General features: G+C 35.5%; 1 protein-coding gene across 1 annotated transcript; it reads right to left on the reverse strand.

Annotated features, from left to right (window-relative positions):
* Positions 1–2,333: 2,333 nt before the first annotated feature.
* LOC110098494 (glycerophosphodiester phosphodiesterase GDPDL3) lies at positions 2,334–15,761 on the reverse strand. The gene is made up of 9 exons (XM_020825345.2): positions 15,381–15,761; positions 7,054–7,347; positions 6,425–6,540; positions 5,806–6,310; positions 5,268–5,306; positions 4,896–5,183; positions 4,487–4,632; positions 3,412–3,895; positions 2,334–2,860 (listed from the first exon to the last, which is right to left on the reverse strand). The coding sequence occupies exons 1-9, from the start codon at positions 15,499–15,501 to the stop codon at positions 2,544–2,546; spliced, it is 2,310 nt and encodes a 769-aa protein (XP_020681004.1). The 5' UTR covers positions 15,502–15,761; the 3' UTR covers positions 2,334–2,543.
* Positions 15,762–16,395: the final 634 nt, after the last annotated feature.

Raw genomic sequence — 16,395 nt, forward strand, 5'->3', positions numbered from 1 at the left:
GTTTATTTATTTTGAGAATAAAATCTCATCATGCCTCCTTCTACACAAAAAGAGCCACTAAAACTAAATAGGGGATGTCACATATCTCAAACAATTAAATGCCTCTAATGTAAGAAGAAAATGAGATGAGAAGAAAATGGAATGAGGAGAATGCTCCTTCTATACTAAAGATGGACATTGAATTTGGATAGGGGATGCCACCTATCAATAATTATGGAATGCCTTGAAAAAAAAGAAGAAAAATATGAAAGAAAGAAATGGGAATGCTGAAAACTCTAATTTCTACACATGAGAGGGGCATTTGTACTTGATAGGGGATGCCACATATTCAAGACAGTGGAATGCCTCAACTGTAAGAAAGTTAGTGGAAGAAAGAAGAAGGAGAAGAGGAGCAATTTTCCCTTGCCCCTGTGGGCTATTTATAAGGGAAAGAGGAGGGTAGAATATTATGTAAGAATAAGAATATTCAATAAATATTCTAGGAATATTTTAAGAATAAGAATATTTTGACTTTTAAAAAAGAGAAAAAAATTCTCTCTAAAAAAAGAAGAGAAAATTCTTTCTATGAAAAAAACTTCGTGGTCCCACCCCCAAAAAAAGTGCAAGTGGGCCTACAACCCAAAAATAAATAAATAGAGACTGGGTGGTTATAGTTAATGTCGTTTTTTATCGCCCCACCCTCCGCTCTTCCGTCCCAAAATACTTTGCCCGGACAATCTAAATCGGACATTTTGGGTTCTCATGAACTTTTTTTTTATGTTATGGATCTAATTTTGATACTTTCAGAGCTTAATAGAACTTCTATAATAGAGTTCGAACAATTTAAAATATTATGGAGTGTATTTTTCAACAATTTTTGCTCTAATCAACTCGTTAACTTTAGAAGACGTTCAATTTATAATTAAGGGTATTTTACATGGTTCACGTCCCCGAGGGGAGATCCACATTGATGTCAAGGAAGTAGCCACGCCTCGTAATTTTTTGAAAAGTACAACTTCTTTATTCAAACAATTTGAGAAGTTGTGATATGTATTTTTAGACTTCTAGAGTTTCGATATCCAAAAATAAGAGGGCAACTGATATACAATAAAAAATTATCTTGATCGGGCACATATCTCGATGCAAAATCAAGGTTGAAACTTCCAAAATTAAATTTGGAACCCTCTAAACTTTGACATTAGTAAACCTAAAATCAAACTAAATGCCTCAGAAATATGACCCCAATGACACCAAATTCAAACTCAAATCCGAGCCCAAATGGGTCCAAATTAAAGATCCGTAGCGTATTCGGAAAGTTTAAACCATAAATTGGATAACCAAATGATTTTCAAATATGACATGTTTATAGTCGAATCGAGTGGCTCGACAAGACGAATCAAACGAGCCTAAGATTGTCAAATTATGATATCATTAAGACATTCAATGCCCATTAAATGATCCACGATTAAGGGAATCCACATCGACTATCCATTCAAACCACTCCTAACTTAACATTGATCTTCCTCCAATTTACTAGCCAAGCCACTCTCAGAAAATTATAAATAGACCCCTCATTTCTTATGGGGGGGGGGGGGGGGGCAAGCAAGGAAGGAATGAAGAGAAACTTGAGTTCTGTTGCCACCAGACTCCTCTTCGACCACCGCCGGACTTCCACTTGACAGCCAACCGACGTTGGACTTCTGCCCGACCGCCAATTGATGCCGGCCAACGCCGGACTTCTATTCGATTGGCGACTGACGCTGGACTTCTACCGAACTGCCCACTGACACCAAATTTTTGTCAGAACCATCAATTGAAGCCAAATTTTTACATGACCACTAAACATCACCAGATTTTTTATCTCTGCCCGTAACTAAATTTCAACTTGACGATTGATTATTGTAATCTGATCGTCCTTAATTTCAGGGATGAGTCCACCACTTGTAATATAATCAAATACTAGTGGAATCAATTCAAGTGGATGTGGACCCGTGATTTTTCCATTTTTCAAGGTTTTCCACATAAAAATTCTGGTGTTTTATTTTCTTTTATTTGCGTGTTGGATATCCATACACTGCTGAGAAGAAAATTCATAACTCTATCGCCACATATTTTCTAACACACAACATTTTGATTTATTTTAAAATTAATATAATAAAATTTCTTCTTAAGCAATATTAATTCTAAAGCAAATTTAATAATTTTCAAATCTATAATAATATAATTTGTACCAAAACATCTCAATTAAATTGGTCTGTTTAGAGAAAGTAATTTTTTTGCTTCACAATCACTCAATGCAAGTTCCATTAATGATGCACACCATTCAATTTTATAAAATGTTGCTCATAAGAAACTTCAAAAAAACTGATTAAGTGAGCTCATTAAAAATATATGGAGTTGAAAAATTCAAAATGAGAGCCTTCTTCAAAGTTTCAAGATTATAATACAGCACAATATGAACCAAAATCTACCAGTGACATCGATAGAAAATGAGTTTTTCACATCCAGAGACTTGGTAGCAACTCAAGACAGCAAGCTCCAAACTTTTGACAAATCAATCCAACTTAGAAGAATAGAAGAGAACCAATAATCACCAATACGGAGATGATCATCATCGATGAAACAGGACTTAATATTGAGCTGTTTGAAGGTTGGTTAGCTGGAGCTGAAGCATTCCCTTGATTTGGGGGAGTTGGAGTTGAGGGATTTACAGGACTAACAGAAGGTAGAGGTGGCTCGACCACATCAGAATCTTCAAGAATTGGCATTGGAGATAGAACCGGCGGCTGAGCTGGTGCGATCATAAGCTGCTTCAAACCCCCAACTTGAACTGGTTTCATATAGTTCGGCATATTATTTCCTAAATTCCTACAAGAATTTCCTGTACCAAAAAAAAAAAGTTATCAAATTATTTATAAAAATAAAGATAATAAAGTAACTCAAAACGTTAGATTTTTTATCCATACATGCCACAAAGTATGATCACCTGATGTACGGTTTAAGAAAAAAAAAAAAAACTTGCCAGTTCAGCGCTAAATTACAGAAGTGAGTATTATGGGCTTTTGCTCATTTAGTGCACTTCCAATCAATAAAGTTATAGGACTTACCCTTGCAATCATGAAACATTTAGGTTGATTTTATTCTTCATGAATAGAAGCATTTAGTACAAATAACTAAAAAGTAAAAGCTTAACCAAAAAAGTGTAGGGCATGGAAGAAATTTTTGAGGGTATGTGCAGTCAACAGCATAAATTTAATTATTTAAATGGACATTTAGGCTTCATTTGAGATGGCTTTTTTTCTGCTTCTTAAAGCAGCTTCGTAGAACAAAAATTTTAATTTTATACGAAGAAACTGCTTTAAGAAGCAATAAGAAAGCTGTCGCAAACGAAGCCTCAGTAGTTTGACGAAAAAATTCCAATGGGTAACTTACTCTTGTATGCTCTTGCCGAAGCAGGGTAGTCGGTAATGATTCCATCCACCGAGGCTCCTTGGACGTATGTGTTTATCTCCACATAAGGATCTGTGAAGAAGTCCACTGGTTGAGAGGGAAATTCATTCCGTAGAACATATACAAAAACTTGCAGCCCAGCTTTTTGTAAACTGTTAATAAGATTCGTCTCATTGACAATGAAATAGCTAGTATCAGGGTAAATGGATTCCTTGTTGACAGCAACAGAATCCGCAAACTTCTTTATGTCTGCAATTGAGGAAGCTGCAGCATCTTGAATGGTGTCATCAATCCTGTACATGAGCCTGTATTTGGTTTGCTGCTTCATCTTGACGAGAACTGAACTATCACTGGATTGAATTGTGACTTCAAGGGCACTTGGCTTAGTATAGCCAGTATCATTCAAGGCAGAGATGACATCGTCAATGACACTAATGCCTACTTTTTCAATAAGAAATGCTGCATTCTACAGTGGCAAGCGACCAAACCATGTCAAATTGGTAGTACTTAAAAATGCAAAACAATAAGGAAAGATAAAATTGAACTTATAGATGGACATGTCATGATTTTATGAGGAAAAGAAAAGCAGAGACAAATATATTTATCTAAACAATATAAATATTCTTTGAATGATCAGAGTTCTCACTTGAGAATCTCAATTTTCAATAAACCAAATGGAAACAAGCAAATATGGATACAAATATGGTTGCAATGTCACTACAAAGGTTTAGGAATAAATTTCAAGAATTTGTGGTATCATTTTACTGCTCATGTTTCTGACATGTTTTTAATTTTATTTTATCAGTTTATATCACTTTAGACTTTACCAATATTAAGTAAATCCCTTGCCTAAATAAGCTTTTGTTTTTGTTCATTATCAAAGCAAGAGATCGTAAGTTCCAATCATGGTAGGACCTGACTTCTTTTCCAGCACGTGTCAAAATTGGCTTATGCTTTCTCTGTTTTAGCACTTCAAAATTCATTTATTTCATGCTTGCATACCAAAAAAAGTTTTTGTTCATGGTGGCCTTCCAAATCATTTATTTACTATCCTCACCTCTATATTAATCAATATTCCTGATAGGGCTTTATCTTTGGCAAACGACAAAAAGTCGGATAAAGTCATGAAATTTCCTGCAGTTTTGTAGCGTGGGTTTCGCACAATTTTGAAATCGACATCTGGATTTGGATTTGATATAGAAGCTACAAAGAAGAAATAGAAAAATTATTAATTCAGGATCAATCAAAGAAGATTACACAACATAAATTATATCAAAATGGTACCCAAAATAGTGCATACTTTGAAAATGGGAACATTTAAAAGGTTCATTTTTTCTAAATCCAAAACTCATGTGAAATTTTAATTTCAAACTAAAAATATTTTGGAAATTATCACAATATGTTCTTGATAAATATTGCAATTAGGAAAAAGATAATATGTTTCAAGGAAATTATTATAAACTTACGCTTCAAATTCTTTTGAATCTCTTCCAAAGTAAGATTAAAAGTGAATATTCCAGGAGTGCTTTGAAGTTCTGGAATATTAGAAATACGAGATCTGAAGATGGATTGTGCAGCATTAGTATAATCCATTAAGTTGATAGAACTCATGCATATGAGGACTCCATCTTGGGTTACTTGGACCGGACAATCAATAATATCTGCTCCATCCGTAACTGCTTTACTATAAGCAAGATCAGTGCAATCTGGGTAGTCTCCACTTGCTCCATTGTGCGAAAGGATGACAGGTTTTCCTAAAAATGAAATAATGAAATGATAGAGAGATGAAAGTCAGAATAGGGGTCAAGTTATAGCAAATCAAATAAGAAGGGACGTACCATGGTCCAAGCTGCTTTTGTTGAGATGAGAAAAGCAACCTATAAAATGAAGGTTTGGTAAAATAAATGATAAGAAATCTAAAATTTGTAAATGATATCAGTGTTATTTTTACTATTTAACCATTTCTACCAAATATGGCATGGCATGATTGACTGAGAATTTGTATTTTCACCGTTTACAATGCTAATCGCATGACACAATTACCCCTATATAACATTGCAAGTCATTTTAGACATTTTGTGATTTATTAAACATTCTTTTTTCAATATCTAATTGGTTTTGTAGAAATTAATCTTATCCATCCAAAGCATATTTCAAAGCTAGGATTTGTACATTGTTCCATACCATCACATTGTAAATGGAGAGCATACAAATCAGCTAATAAGACAAGATGAATGTTGTTCATCAAGTGATTCCCTGGACCATCATGCCAAACAAATGGTTTTCCTATATAGTTATTGTATAATTTCTTCAAATGAAATAAAACATGCTTAATTTTATAGTTAAGGTGCTCAAAAGAAGACAATAAAACATCACCTATGGCTTCTGATGGAGTTACAGGGAAGTCTGTTAGAAAACCATCAACGGAGAATTCACCATTGTCAATAAAAGAAATACATTCAGCTAAAGGATCATAACTATAATTGTATGGAATGACGATGTCATTGACAAAATCGCCTGCATATATTTCCAATCCCTCCTTGTGAGCATCGCTAACGATGGAGGTGGCTTGTGATTCTAAATATAGATCAGCTGTAACTGGCCAAATGTAATGCTTAGGAACAAGGATGCCTGTCGCAAAGGTCTTGATAAAGGTAAGATTTTTTAACAATGTTCCATAGGTCTGGTTTGTGGAAGGTTCGGTAATATCCTCCCCAAGAAAACGGAAAACCAACTTAGTCTTGGACTTCTGAAATCCTGCCACAATACTCCTTAGGAAACCAACTTCAGGTGAAGAGATATAGTTCACTATAACACTCTTTGATAGAGAAAGAATGTAACTTCTCATACTTAAGTTATGTTGACTGTAGAAAATATCATTCTGTGGGATAATAGAGAAGTTGAAATGATCAGTAAAGCTTCAATAAAGTTGAAGCTTAGCATTTAGCTGATGCCATAATGGTATATGCAGAAGTATAATTGAACAGAATAGTACCTGTACATTAAGCCATAGCGGTGATCCATCAACTTGTTTTTGAACTTGTTCAACAGAAAGGATGGGATACGAGTTGAAATCAAATCTAAATGTTCGAGAAAAAATTCCCTGTGTCACTGCTCAAATAGTGAAAGATGGTTATTATATCATCTAATTGTGAATGAAACTTTTAAATCACAATTGTTAAAAACAGAGGTTTTTTCTACCCTAAAATAATCAAACTAAAAAAAATAAAAATGGAGATATCACCTAGTAACATTTTTCTAAAACTATATTGATCATACTTTCATCATACAAGACACCAGTTAGTTGATAGAATGAGTTTGGTATTCTAAGTCATGAATGTGCAAACTTATGCTTGTTTATGAGCAATCTATCGTGACTAATCAAGAGAATTTAACAAAACATTAAAGAGGAAATGATTAGAGCAAGCTTCGATGGCATAACTGCTAAAATGTGTAAATGATGTGTATGCAACCAGCATAATTGGCATGTGTATGCACTTGCAGTAAGATCATACAAAATATATTCACATGCTATTAACTAATAAAATCCCATGTAAGGTTTTGGATTACAGTAAGAAAAATTCAAGCAAATGTAAATGGTTTTCCATAAGAAGACGAACTTACAAGTAACTTTTTCTAAATCTTTCATTGTATAATCCACAGAAAACCACCCCTGGGTCAATGCGCCATTAACAGGATAGTCTTTCTTTCCTTGAGGATAAATTGATGCAATGTCAGTACAATTGTCTAGCTTCAAGTTTGGTAGACAAACGGCAATACTGTCCTTCGTTAGTCTCACATCACACCATGATATTGTATCAGTTGAACTCGCTATCAGAGCAAAACTAAAAGCATCTAAACTAGAGCCAGGAAATAAACCAGAAAAGCCACCATTGGCTATCACAACAGGGGCATCACCTGCAAAAACTCAAATTTAATAATTATTTTATGAGAAAGTATTAGCGTCATAATCAAGGAGACTGGCAATCAACCTTCCACTGATAGTCTCTTTTATGAAAAATAAATAAATAAATTTAATGACCAAGAAAGATAAAATTGAAAATTAGCAAATTTCAACATCGAAAGACTCATCATATTATTCAGTCAAGTGCCTTAAATTTATTACATAGAAAAATGTAGAAATAATTGAAAATATAATTTCTAGAGAAATGTTTAGATCATTTAAATAGAGAAGAATCTTAAGAGTATTAATGTGATAATAAGATATCATAAAGATTTAAAAAAAAATTATAAATATACAATTATTTTGGTAATGTTATATAAAGTGTAGGGTAGTAAAATAAGTGATGGAACATGATGATGGGCTACCCAAATGATGTAATAATAATATTGATATAGTAAAGTTAAGTACTCTGATAGGGAAGATGAGTATAGGGTGGATGTTTAAGAGTGGAAGCTATGTTAAGGTACACAAACTTTTAATTGTGGTTGATTCTACAAGAAAAGATTGTAACAAACAAACATAATTTAATTCATTCTATAATAATGCAAATAAGATCACATATGAGGTATTTATCTAATTCGAGCAGTTCATCCTAGTGCATCCTAACAATCATTCCTTTAGAAATAATTTGAGGTTACTTACAATCATTCACATTGATTAATAACATTTCTAATTAATAAAGGAAAGAATTTAATAATAAATAAACTACTAAAAGAAGCCTAACGAAAAAGAACATTCATCCACAATATTAATGGAAGGAGAGTGGTCATAAAATTAAAGAAAAATAATGCAATCTTTAAGCTCTCAACTTTGGATATCCCTAAAAGAAAAGCAAGTGGTGCTAATTTTAAATATGTAATGCATTCATATAAAGTGGAAATTTGACCTAGTCTCTTTAGAAAGGTGGAGTGATGCTTGAATTAAGCATCTTTTGTCTTTAATGAAAGGATTATCACATGTACTTGTGTCTTGTCATGATTAATCTTAATCATCACAATTTTGAATTTTGAAGGAGGTGGTCAATCATGATGAGGCGAAGTGAAATCCATGATTTCCTTATGTCTTCATATTTGAATTTACGTAAGAATTCTTCCATACTATTATCAACATGTAAGCAATCCTAAGATGTATAAACATCCTAATGTAAGGCTGATTTTTTTTTTTTTTCATGTTATGCATTCCACTCCAAAAACTCTACCCTCAAAGTTAAAATGTTTACAATATGATAGGAAACACCCCAAAATAATGGAAAACATAGCAAAAATTTGCTGTAAACAATAGTTTTTCCAACAAAATTGTAGGACATTTGAGAGAAAACACTTGAAATTCACTAGTAGAAGAAGAAAAACAGCAAGATACAAAAAACGGTAATCTAGACGCTGCTAGAGACCAAAAGAAACCTAAACCTAAGAGATCTCAAATTTCAGCCAAATTCAAGATGCCCTAAACCTAGGAAAATAAACTATTTAATGCATACAATTCAAAATGAAATCTCTAAACAATCCCTACATTCAATTTCCCACCTAAACTCCCTTCAAAAACCTTCCTAAACGACGTTGTGAGGATCATGGTCGGATTGTGTGTACAGGAAGAGGCGGACTCTTCCGCCTCTATTTTTTTGGGCCAGTCCCGCGTGGACTGGATGGACCGGTCCATTGAACTGTTCTAACAAACTCTCCTCTCCAAGATCCACCTTGTCCTCAAGGTGGAAATATGCTCGTGTTTCCATGGAGGTGGCTATCCTTGAAGTGGCTGAAAAACCTTATCGAATTGCTGAATCAAGGGCTGCATTGAAAGAGAAACATCCCCTCGCTCCTCCAATCTGATCACCTCTAGCCTGTGTAGTCCCACTATATAATCTTCCCCAATCTCTTGTATGCTCCTAACCATGGTCTTAAGTGATACCATGACTTTGGATAGCCCCTCCTTCCTCCAATGTGATCACCTTCAGCCTGTGTAGTACCACCAGATAACCTTCCCTCACCTCCTATATGCTCCTAATCATGTTCTTAAGTGATACCATGACTTTGGATAGCCCTGCATCTCCCCTTATAACCACCTTTCTCCTATCCACCAATAATTTCAACGTGAGTGCTCCCCAATTGTCTTTGGTTTTCCCCAAGGTTTGCAACCACTTAATCCCCAAGATGACATCAATACTTCCTAACTCTAGTGGGAGAAAATCCTCCCTTACCTGAATCCCCTAGATGATCAACACCACTACTCTACAGATCCTCTGGCCTTTCTCCACCTTCCATGTACCCATCATCACCCATAATAATCGGTGTCCACCAATTTCACTCCCAGTTGGTTAACGACCTGAATGGGAATGACATCATGGGTAGCCCCACTGTCAATCAATACTACCATCTCCATGCCTGCTATTTCCCACTTCACCTTCATCGTATGATTCAAAGTGAATCTTATTACTGAATTCAGGGAGACCTCCGCCACATCCAAATGCAACTTATCATCCATCTCTCTCTCACCTCCCTCAGCTTCCTCGTCATCACAGACGGTAAGAAACTGAAGAGTTCGATCCCTACACCTGTGCCCTGGAGTATACTTCTCATCACACCAAAAATATAACCCATTTGCTCTCTTCTCCTGCATGGTTTAAAATTGCGCAATATGAGGCTCGCCTTTGCACAGTTCCAGTAAAAAGCGCCTTGATGCTTCTTACGCCTCGAGTTTTTTTATGAGGCTTGCGCCTCAAACTTGGTTGAGGCCCGCCTCGCCTCACTGGCATGAGGCTTACGCCTCACGCTATTTATATTAAAACTTACATAAATCTTGAAGTAAATGCCCGACATTGGACTCTATAGGAGAGGAGGAAGGGGAGAGAGCAGATCATCATAATGATGATTCAAATAAAGAACCCCTTAGTGATGACAGTGCTGATGACTTATGAGTTCTTATGTGATATGTCATTGCTATTTACTTTTGAAAATTAAAATTATATTTTAATGAAAAGAATTCTGGGATTTGGAAAAGATAGAATTTTGAGTTGAACTATATTTCATGTTGTCTTATTATTGGGATATTTTGATTTTACTTCATATCTTATGCTTTTTTATGTTTTATATTATTCACTCATTAGTATAAAAAATTTATCATTTTATGTTTACGCAATATTTTGGTTTTGAGGCTTACGCCTCAAAACGCCTTGAGGCTTACGCCTCGCCTCACGAATGAAAAACGCCTCAATACCCGAATACGCAATTTTAAACATCGTTCACTTGTATCTCCATCTCTATAAGCCTCTTAAAAATTTTCCCACTCCCTCCACCTAATGGCTTCTCCCTGGTGGTCTCATGAAATCCTCCTGATGTCAAACCCTTGGGTGCTAAATGAGTAGTCACCATCCCATAAGTTCCTCCTGAGCTGCTACTCCTGGCTCCCCACTCTAGATTCTTCTGATTTTCCATCAATTGGGCAAATTTCATGGCCTCTCCCAAGTCACAAGGCATCATGACTTTCACTGCCACTCTGGTTTCTACCTTAAGTCCCTTCCTGAAGTTCCCCTTCAAAGCAGACTCTGATAATCGTTCCACCTAACTGGTCAGGTGCTCGAATCTCTCCCGATAGTCTTCCACTGATCCATCTTACACCAGTATAAAAACTGCTCGTAGAAGTCTCCTCCCCCGTCAGTTTGAAAACGTATTAATAAACAGTCCTTGAATGCTCTCCAGCTCCTTATAGGCCTCCTCTAATCCCGCAATTAGTACCATGACAATGCCTTCCCCTCTAGACATAGGCATGCTGCTGCCAATTTCTCTTCATCCATCAACCCATTGACGACGAAATATCTCTCCACCTTATAAATCCATCCATATGCATCCTCCCCTTCGAATATGGGTATCTTCAGCTTCCTCACCTTCTGATCTCCCCTATTCCCCCTTATACCTCCATAACTTCCCCTCTCCTAAGTGTTTGACCCTCCCCACGTCTCCCGGTTTACCCTCGCCTTGTCATAACCCAAATCCCCTTCAAATTACCCTCTCCTTCCTTCAAATTCAGCACCTCGGCGGTCATAATATCCCTTCCGGTGTTCCCAATCAGCACCCCTTTGCTCCTGCCCTCCATACCCATACCTTTCCCCACGCCTAACTCCTCTATCCTCCCTTTGGAAAGGCTCCAGATGGGGTCTTCTCCCTTCTCACTCTATGATTTCCACCTTGTCTTCACCCTTACAAATTTCAGAATTCGTATTCTTTCCTTCTGGCCCTTTCGCAAATGAAACTACCGATTGGTTGTGGATTCCAACATCTTCTTCATCATATCCCATAAATCATCTACTTGCCCTTCTATAGAGGACATTTTGTCATGCACCGTTGTTTTTATCTTATTCATTTCCCCTACCAAATGTTCCTCCAGTGCATCTACCTTCTTAGTCGCCTTAAAAAATTTTGGTTTCGCTCCAAAAATCAGTAAACGTTCCTTCCTACGGATGAAAATTTGCCTCTGCAATTTTAGGAAATTAACCCCCGATGGTTCCAAGACTTGCTGACACCAATTTGATTAAAAACAGCCCAAAATAATGGAAAACAGAGAAAAAATCTACAGTGAGCAGCATTTTTCCCACAAAACTGTAGAAAATATGAGAGAAAATACTTGAAATTCATTAGTAGAAGAAGAAAAACAACAAGATACAATTGATCATCGATTCGATAGGAGGATCGATCTCTCACAAATCTCTAGATGCCGCTAGAGCCCAAAAGAAACCTAAATCTAAGAGATCTCAAATTTCAACCAAATTCAAGAAGCCCTAACCCTAGGAAAAAAAATTATTTAATGCATAAAATTCAAAAGAAAATCTCTAAACAGTCCCTACATTCAATTTCCCTCCTAGACTCCCTTCAAAAACCTTCCTAAACGATGTTGTGATAATCGCGGTCTGATCGCATGTACATGAAGAGGCGGACTCTTCCGCCTCTGTTTCGTTGGTCCCATGTGGACCAATTGGACCTGTCCATTGGACCGATCTAACACAATCTTCATAGAAATCAACTTGCTGGAACTACTAGTGATAAAATAACATTGTATTGAGGGAATCTTGAACTATATAACATTATCTTGGATGCTTGCAAAGTGGTTAGTTTGAACAAAAGTGATATGTTTTGTCATTGTTGTGGCATTACTTGAATGGGAAAAGTTTGTATTTGGGATGGTTGGTATACTTGATTTGGAGGTGGGTTAACAAGTGACCATGGAGCAAAGGGTGTAGGATGAACTTTTGTTCGAGATGAGGAAAGGGTGCTTTCAGGAAGATGGTTTTGTATGAAGGCTTATTTGGGGTTTTATGGAGGATTTTGGGTGTAGAATTGTAATCATGTTGTTGGTTTAACAAAACATGCTTTATCATTATTTCAAATTTGTTAAGTCTAGAATCACGTTAATTGAAAAACTTATTAGTCATCAAGATGGTAGAGAGGAAATTTTGAGATTTGAACAATGAGAAATTTTAAGCAAGGTTTTTCTAACTTTTAAAAAGAATCATCCTTGACTTAATAGAATCTACTAGATTTTTCTTTAATACCAATCGATTGAAATTGATGATCAGCTAGCCAAATAATGTAGTGATTTTGACGTAGTTAAGTGAAAAGCTCTTGTAGGGAAGATGAGTGTATGATGGATGACTGAGAGTATTATATATGTTAAGGCTAACAAACCTCAACTATGATTGATTCACAAATCAACCCAAGAGAAGAATGGTCATCAAACAAATTTTCAAGTGCTGTAAGAAAATAACATAACTTCATTCATTCAATAAAAATCCATATAGGTTACATATGTGGTTTTTATAGAATTCAAGCAATCAATGCTAGCTTGGTCAGTTTATCATTGCTTTAGAAGTATTTGGGGCACTTACAATTGGTCCCATGGATTAATGCATCTTTATTTAATAAAGGAAAGAAAATAAGAATAAATAACTAACTAAAACAAGCCTAAAACATGAAAAAATTCAATCACTATATTTATGGAGGGAGAATGGTCAAAAATAAAGAGAAATATATTACTTAAGCACTAGATTTTGGGCATCCCTAGAAGGAAAAACGGCTGCAATAATTTAAAATATGTAATGTATTACTATGAAGCCAAATATGGCCTAATCTCTTTAGGAACGTGGAGTGATCCTTGTATTAAGCATGTAGTGGTTTCTTTAACATGTGGGTGATCACATATACTCGTTCATCTTAATTATAACATATCATAATTCATCATAATAATCACAATTTTTTATTTAAAGGAAGGTGGACAATCATTCAAGATGGGAAGTGAAATCCACAGTTGACTTTTAGACTAATATCTGTTGAAGATGAGCAATTAAAAATAGAACTAGATGATTTGGACAAATAAAAAATAGATTAAAAATATGCCAATTAAATGAGAAGAAAAAATTAGTATCAAAGAAGTAGAAAAGTGAAGGTGTAGACCTAGGTTAACATGGAAAGAAGTTGTTCAAAATGATTTGTTAAGAATAAATTGGATACATTAGAAAGAACACTGCGGGAATGAATGGAACATTAGGATTCATAAAAACAGACCCAAATAGTAAGGAAGACATTGATGATGATATAGCCATGCATCAAGCTCAAATATCCAGCAGCCAAATGGATGGTTCCAAAAAGGGTGATCCAATGCATAGCCCAGGGAGGTTCACATATTGAAATAAATTAATCAATGATTTTATATTTAATGACTGCCTAAATAAAGTAAACTTTATAATCTTAAAACAATAAAAACAATTTAACCTTTTTATTTTCAAAATTATACTAAAGAAATATTTATAGGTTCAGAGTAACATTCATATTGTAACATTCATTTTTGTCATCTTTATTAGAATTGATCTATGGTCATACCTAGGCCTCCACAAAAAAGGGGTGATCAAATTCAGTTTTCAAGTAAATTTGATTTTATATAAGTTGACATTTGTGTCTATAATTTTATATTTGAAGGTTTTATTATTGAAAGATAAAAAACATCATATACAAATGTTATCAAAATATTACAAATCCTAGCATAAATGTCAACGAGAAAATCATAGAAATATAGAATTTCATAAGCATGAAAATGTCTCATAACGTTGATCATAGCAACCTAGAGATCTCATTTATCAACATCGTAAATAAGTAATTAGCTTGAGATTTATCATTTATCCCAACCCATATGTTCCTGTTCCTATTGAGTGTTCCATATCGTGTTAAGTCAAGTTTATGAAAATATTATTCCACAACTTCTAGTCAACTTACCTTTGCTCTACCGTTTTAAGTTCCAAGTATTTTCCACATAAATTCTCTCTCCCAACCTACTAGACGCGTCTCTTGCGCAAGTTCAAACCACTTAAATCTATTTTCTAAAGTCTACTCCACAATTGGTGCTGCAATTTAAGTCTCTAATTCATAGTTGTAATCACGTAATACTTGATTGATAACATGACTCTTGGAAACCAATTATTAAAGATTCAATTATTAACAGGATACATATATCTATGAACATTGACCGACAATAGCATACAAGGCACAAATATTGGTTTACACCAAAAAAAAGACACACATATTGGTATAAAGGATAATCAGGGACCCCTATCTTCAAAAGACAAATATATGCATGAAAAACCTAAATTTAGATCTCAAACTAGACACACTGGCAATCTAACGCCAGGTCAGATCAAACTCAAAAGTAGAAAAAAAAAAGGAAAGAAAAAATAACAGAAAGTGAACTAAGATCAAACAACAATCTCCTAGAGCCAATATCATCGAGATAAACGCGCAATAAAGCCATCAAACGAAGATGTTCTCTTTATTGGAAACCTTTGCAGAAAGCCAGAAAAACAGTGATAAATTACAAAGTATAATCCCAAAAAAGACTCAAATGTGCTTGCATTCATGAAAGGAAACCCGTCACCAGAATCCCTGCCAACCTCAAAAATCAAGCTTAATTAAGATAGATGGCCAGAAGGAAACTGAGAACGAAAAGAAAGTACCAGACAAGGTTTGCCATGGAGACGCTCCGAGCTTCTGGGCACCGACCGCACTCCAACGAAGCAAGAAAAAGAACACCAACAACGAGGACGCCGCCCGCCAGAAGCTCCTCCTTATTACCATTTCTTAGCCGCCTATAAAAGCACAAACTTCCTCAAAATCGGAGAAGTGGAAACGATGGCGATTCCTGACAAGCTCGCGTATCTCCAGATATACACTCTGACGGACTAGAAGAGGAAACTTATTAAGATCGTGGTGCGAATGTGGAAGAGAAGCAGAGAAAAAAGGAGAGAGGAAAAGTGGGGTTTCCACTTTCCACAATGTTTCTCTTATACAGCAATTCAATTTCAAAACTTCCAAATTTCGAATCTTCATCCTTCCTTTTTTTTTTTTTTTGGGAAAATAATCTTCATCCTTCCGGCTTCCAACTAGTTTCCCCATCCACATCCAGTCAGCGCCTTTACCGACCCCTTCCAGCTTTGTAATCTGAACGAGCCAGGTTGGAGAGAGGTAGCGTTGTCAATAGAAAATTATTAGGTTTAGACACCGAACATAGCAATATCTCGGGACTCAAGACACGTGTTTGTGAAATTTTAAATCAAGCATGTCAAAAGTGCAGGTAAAGTACAGTTAAAGTGCAGATAAACCAGAGTGAAAATGCAGTCAAAGTATCAAAGCGCGTCCACATATCAAATTTTAATTGGATATCCGGACTTATTTTTAAGATCCGATGTCCATACCTAATAATTTTCCATCAACCTGAACAAGTCCAGCGTTTACTAGCCCATTTATTCATTTTGGCCAACAAAAGGATGCATTGATGGGTCCTGGATAGCACTTCTGTTTGCAATAATGAAGAAGCTGAGTATTTAAATTCAAAATGAATGCTGTTTGTGGGCTGTTAAGCTAGCCAGTAGATTGACCCTACTTGATCTGTTGGACATTGATCATCCAATTTTTGGGCTACAAACGAACCGAGCCGAGCCGAGTATGTGAGTGTTCATGTTTGTGTTCATG

The sequence above is a fragment of the Dendrobium catenatum genome, unplaced genomic scaffold, assembly GCF_001605985.2.
Source record: "Dendrobium catenatum unplaced genomic scaffold, ASM160598v2 fragScaff_scaffold_669, whole genome shotgun sequence".
NCBI lineage: Eukaryota > Viridiplantae > Streptophyta > Magnoliopsida > Asparagales > Orchidaceae > Dendrobium > Dendrobium catenatum.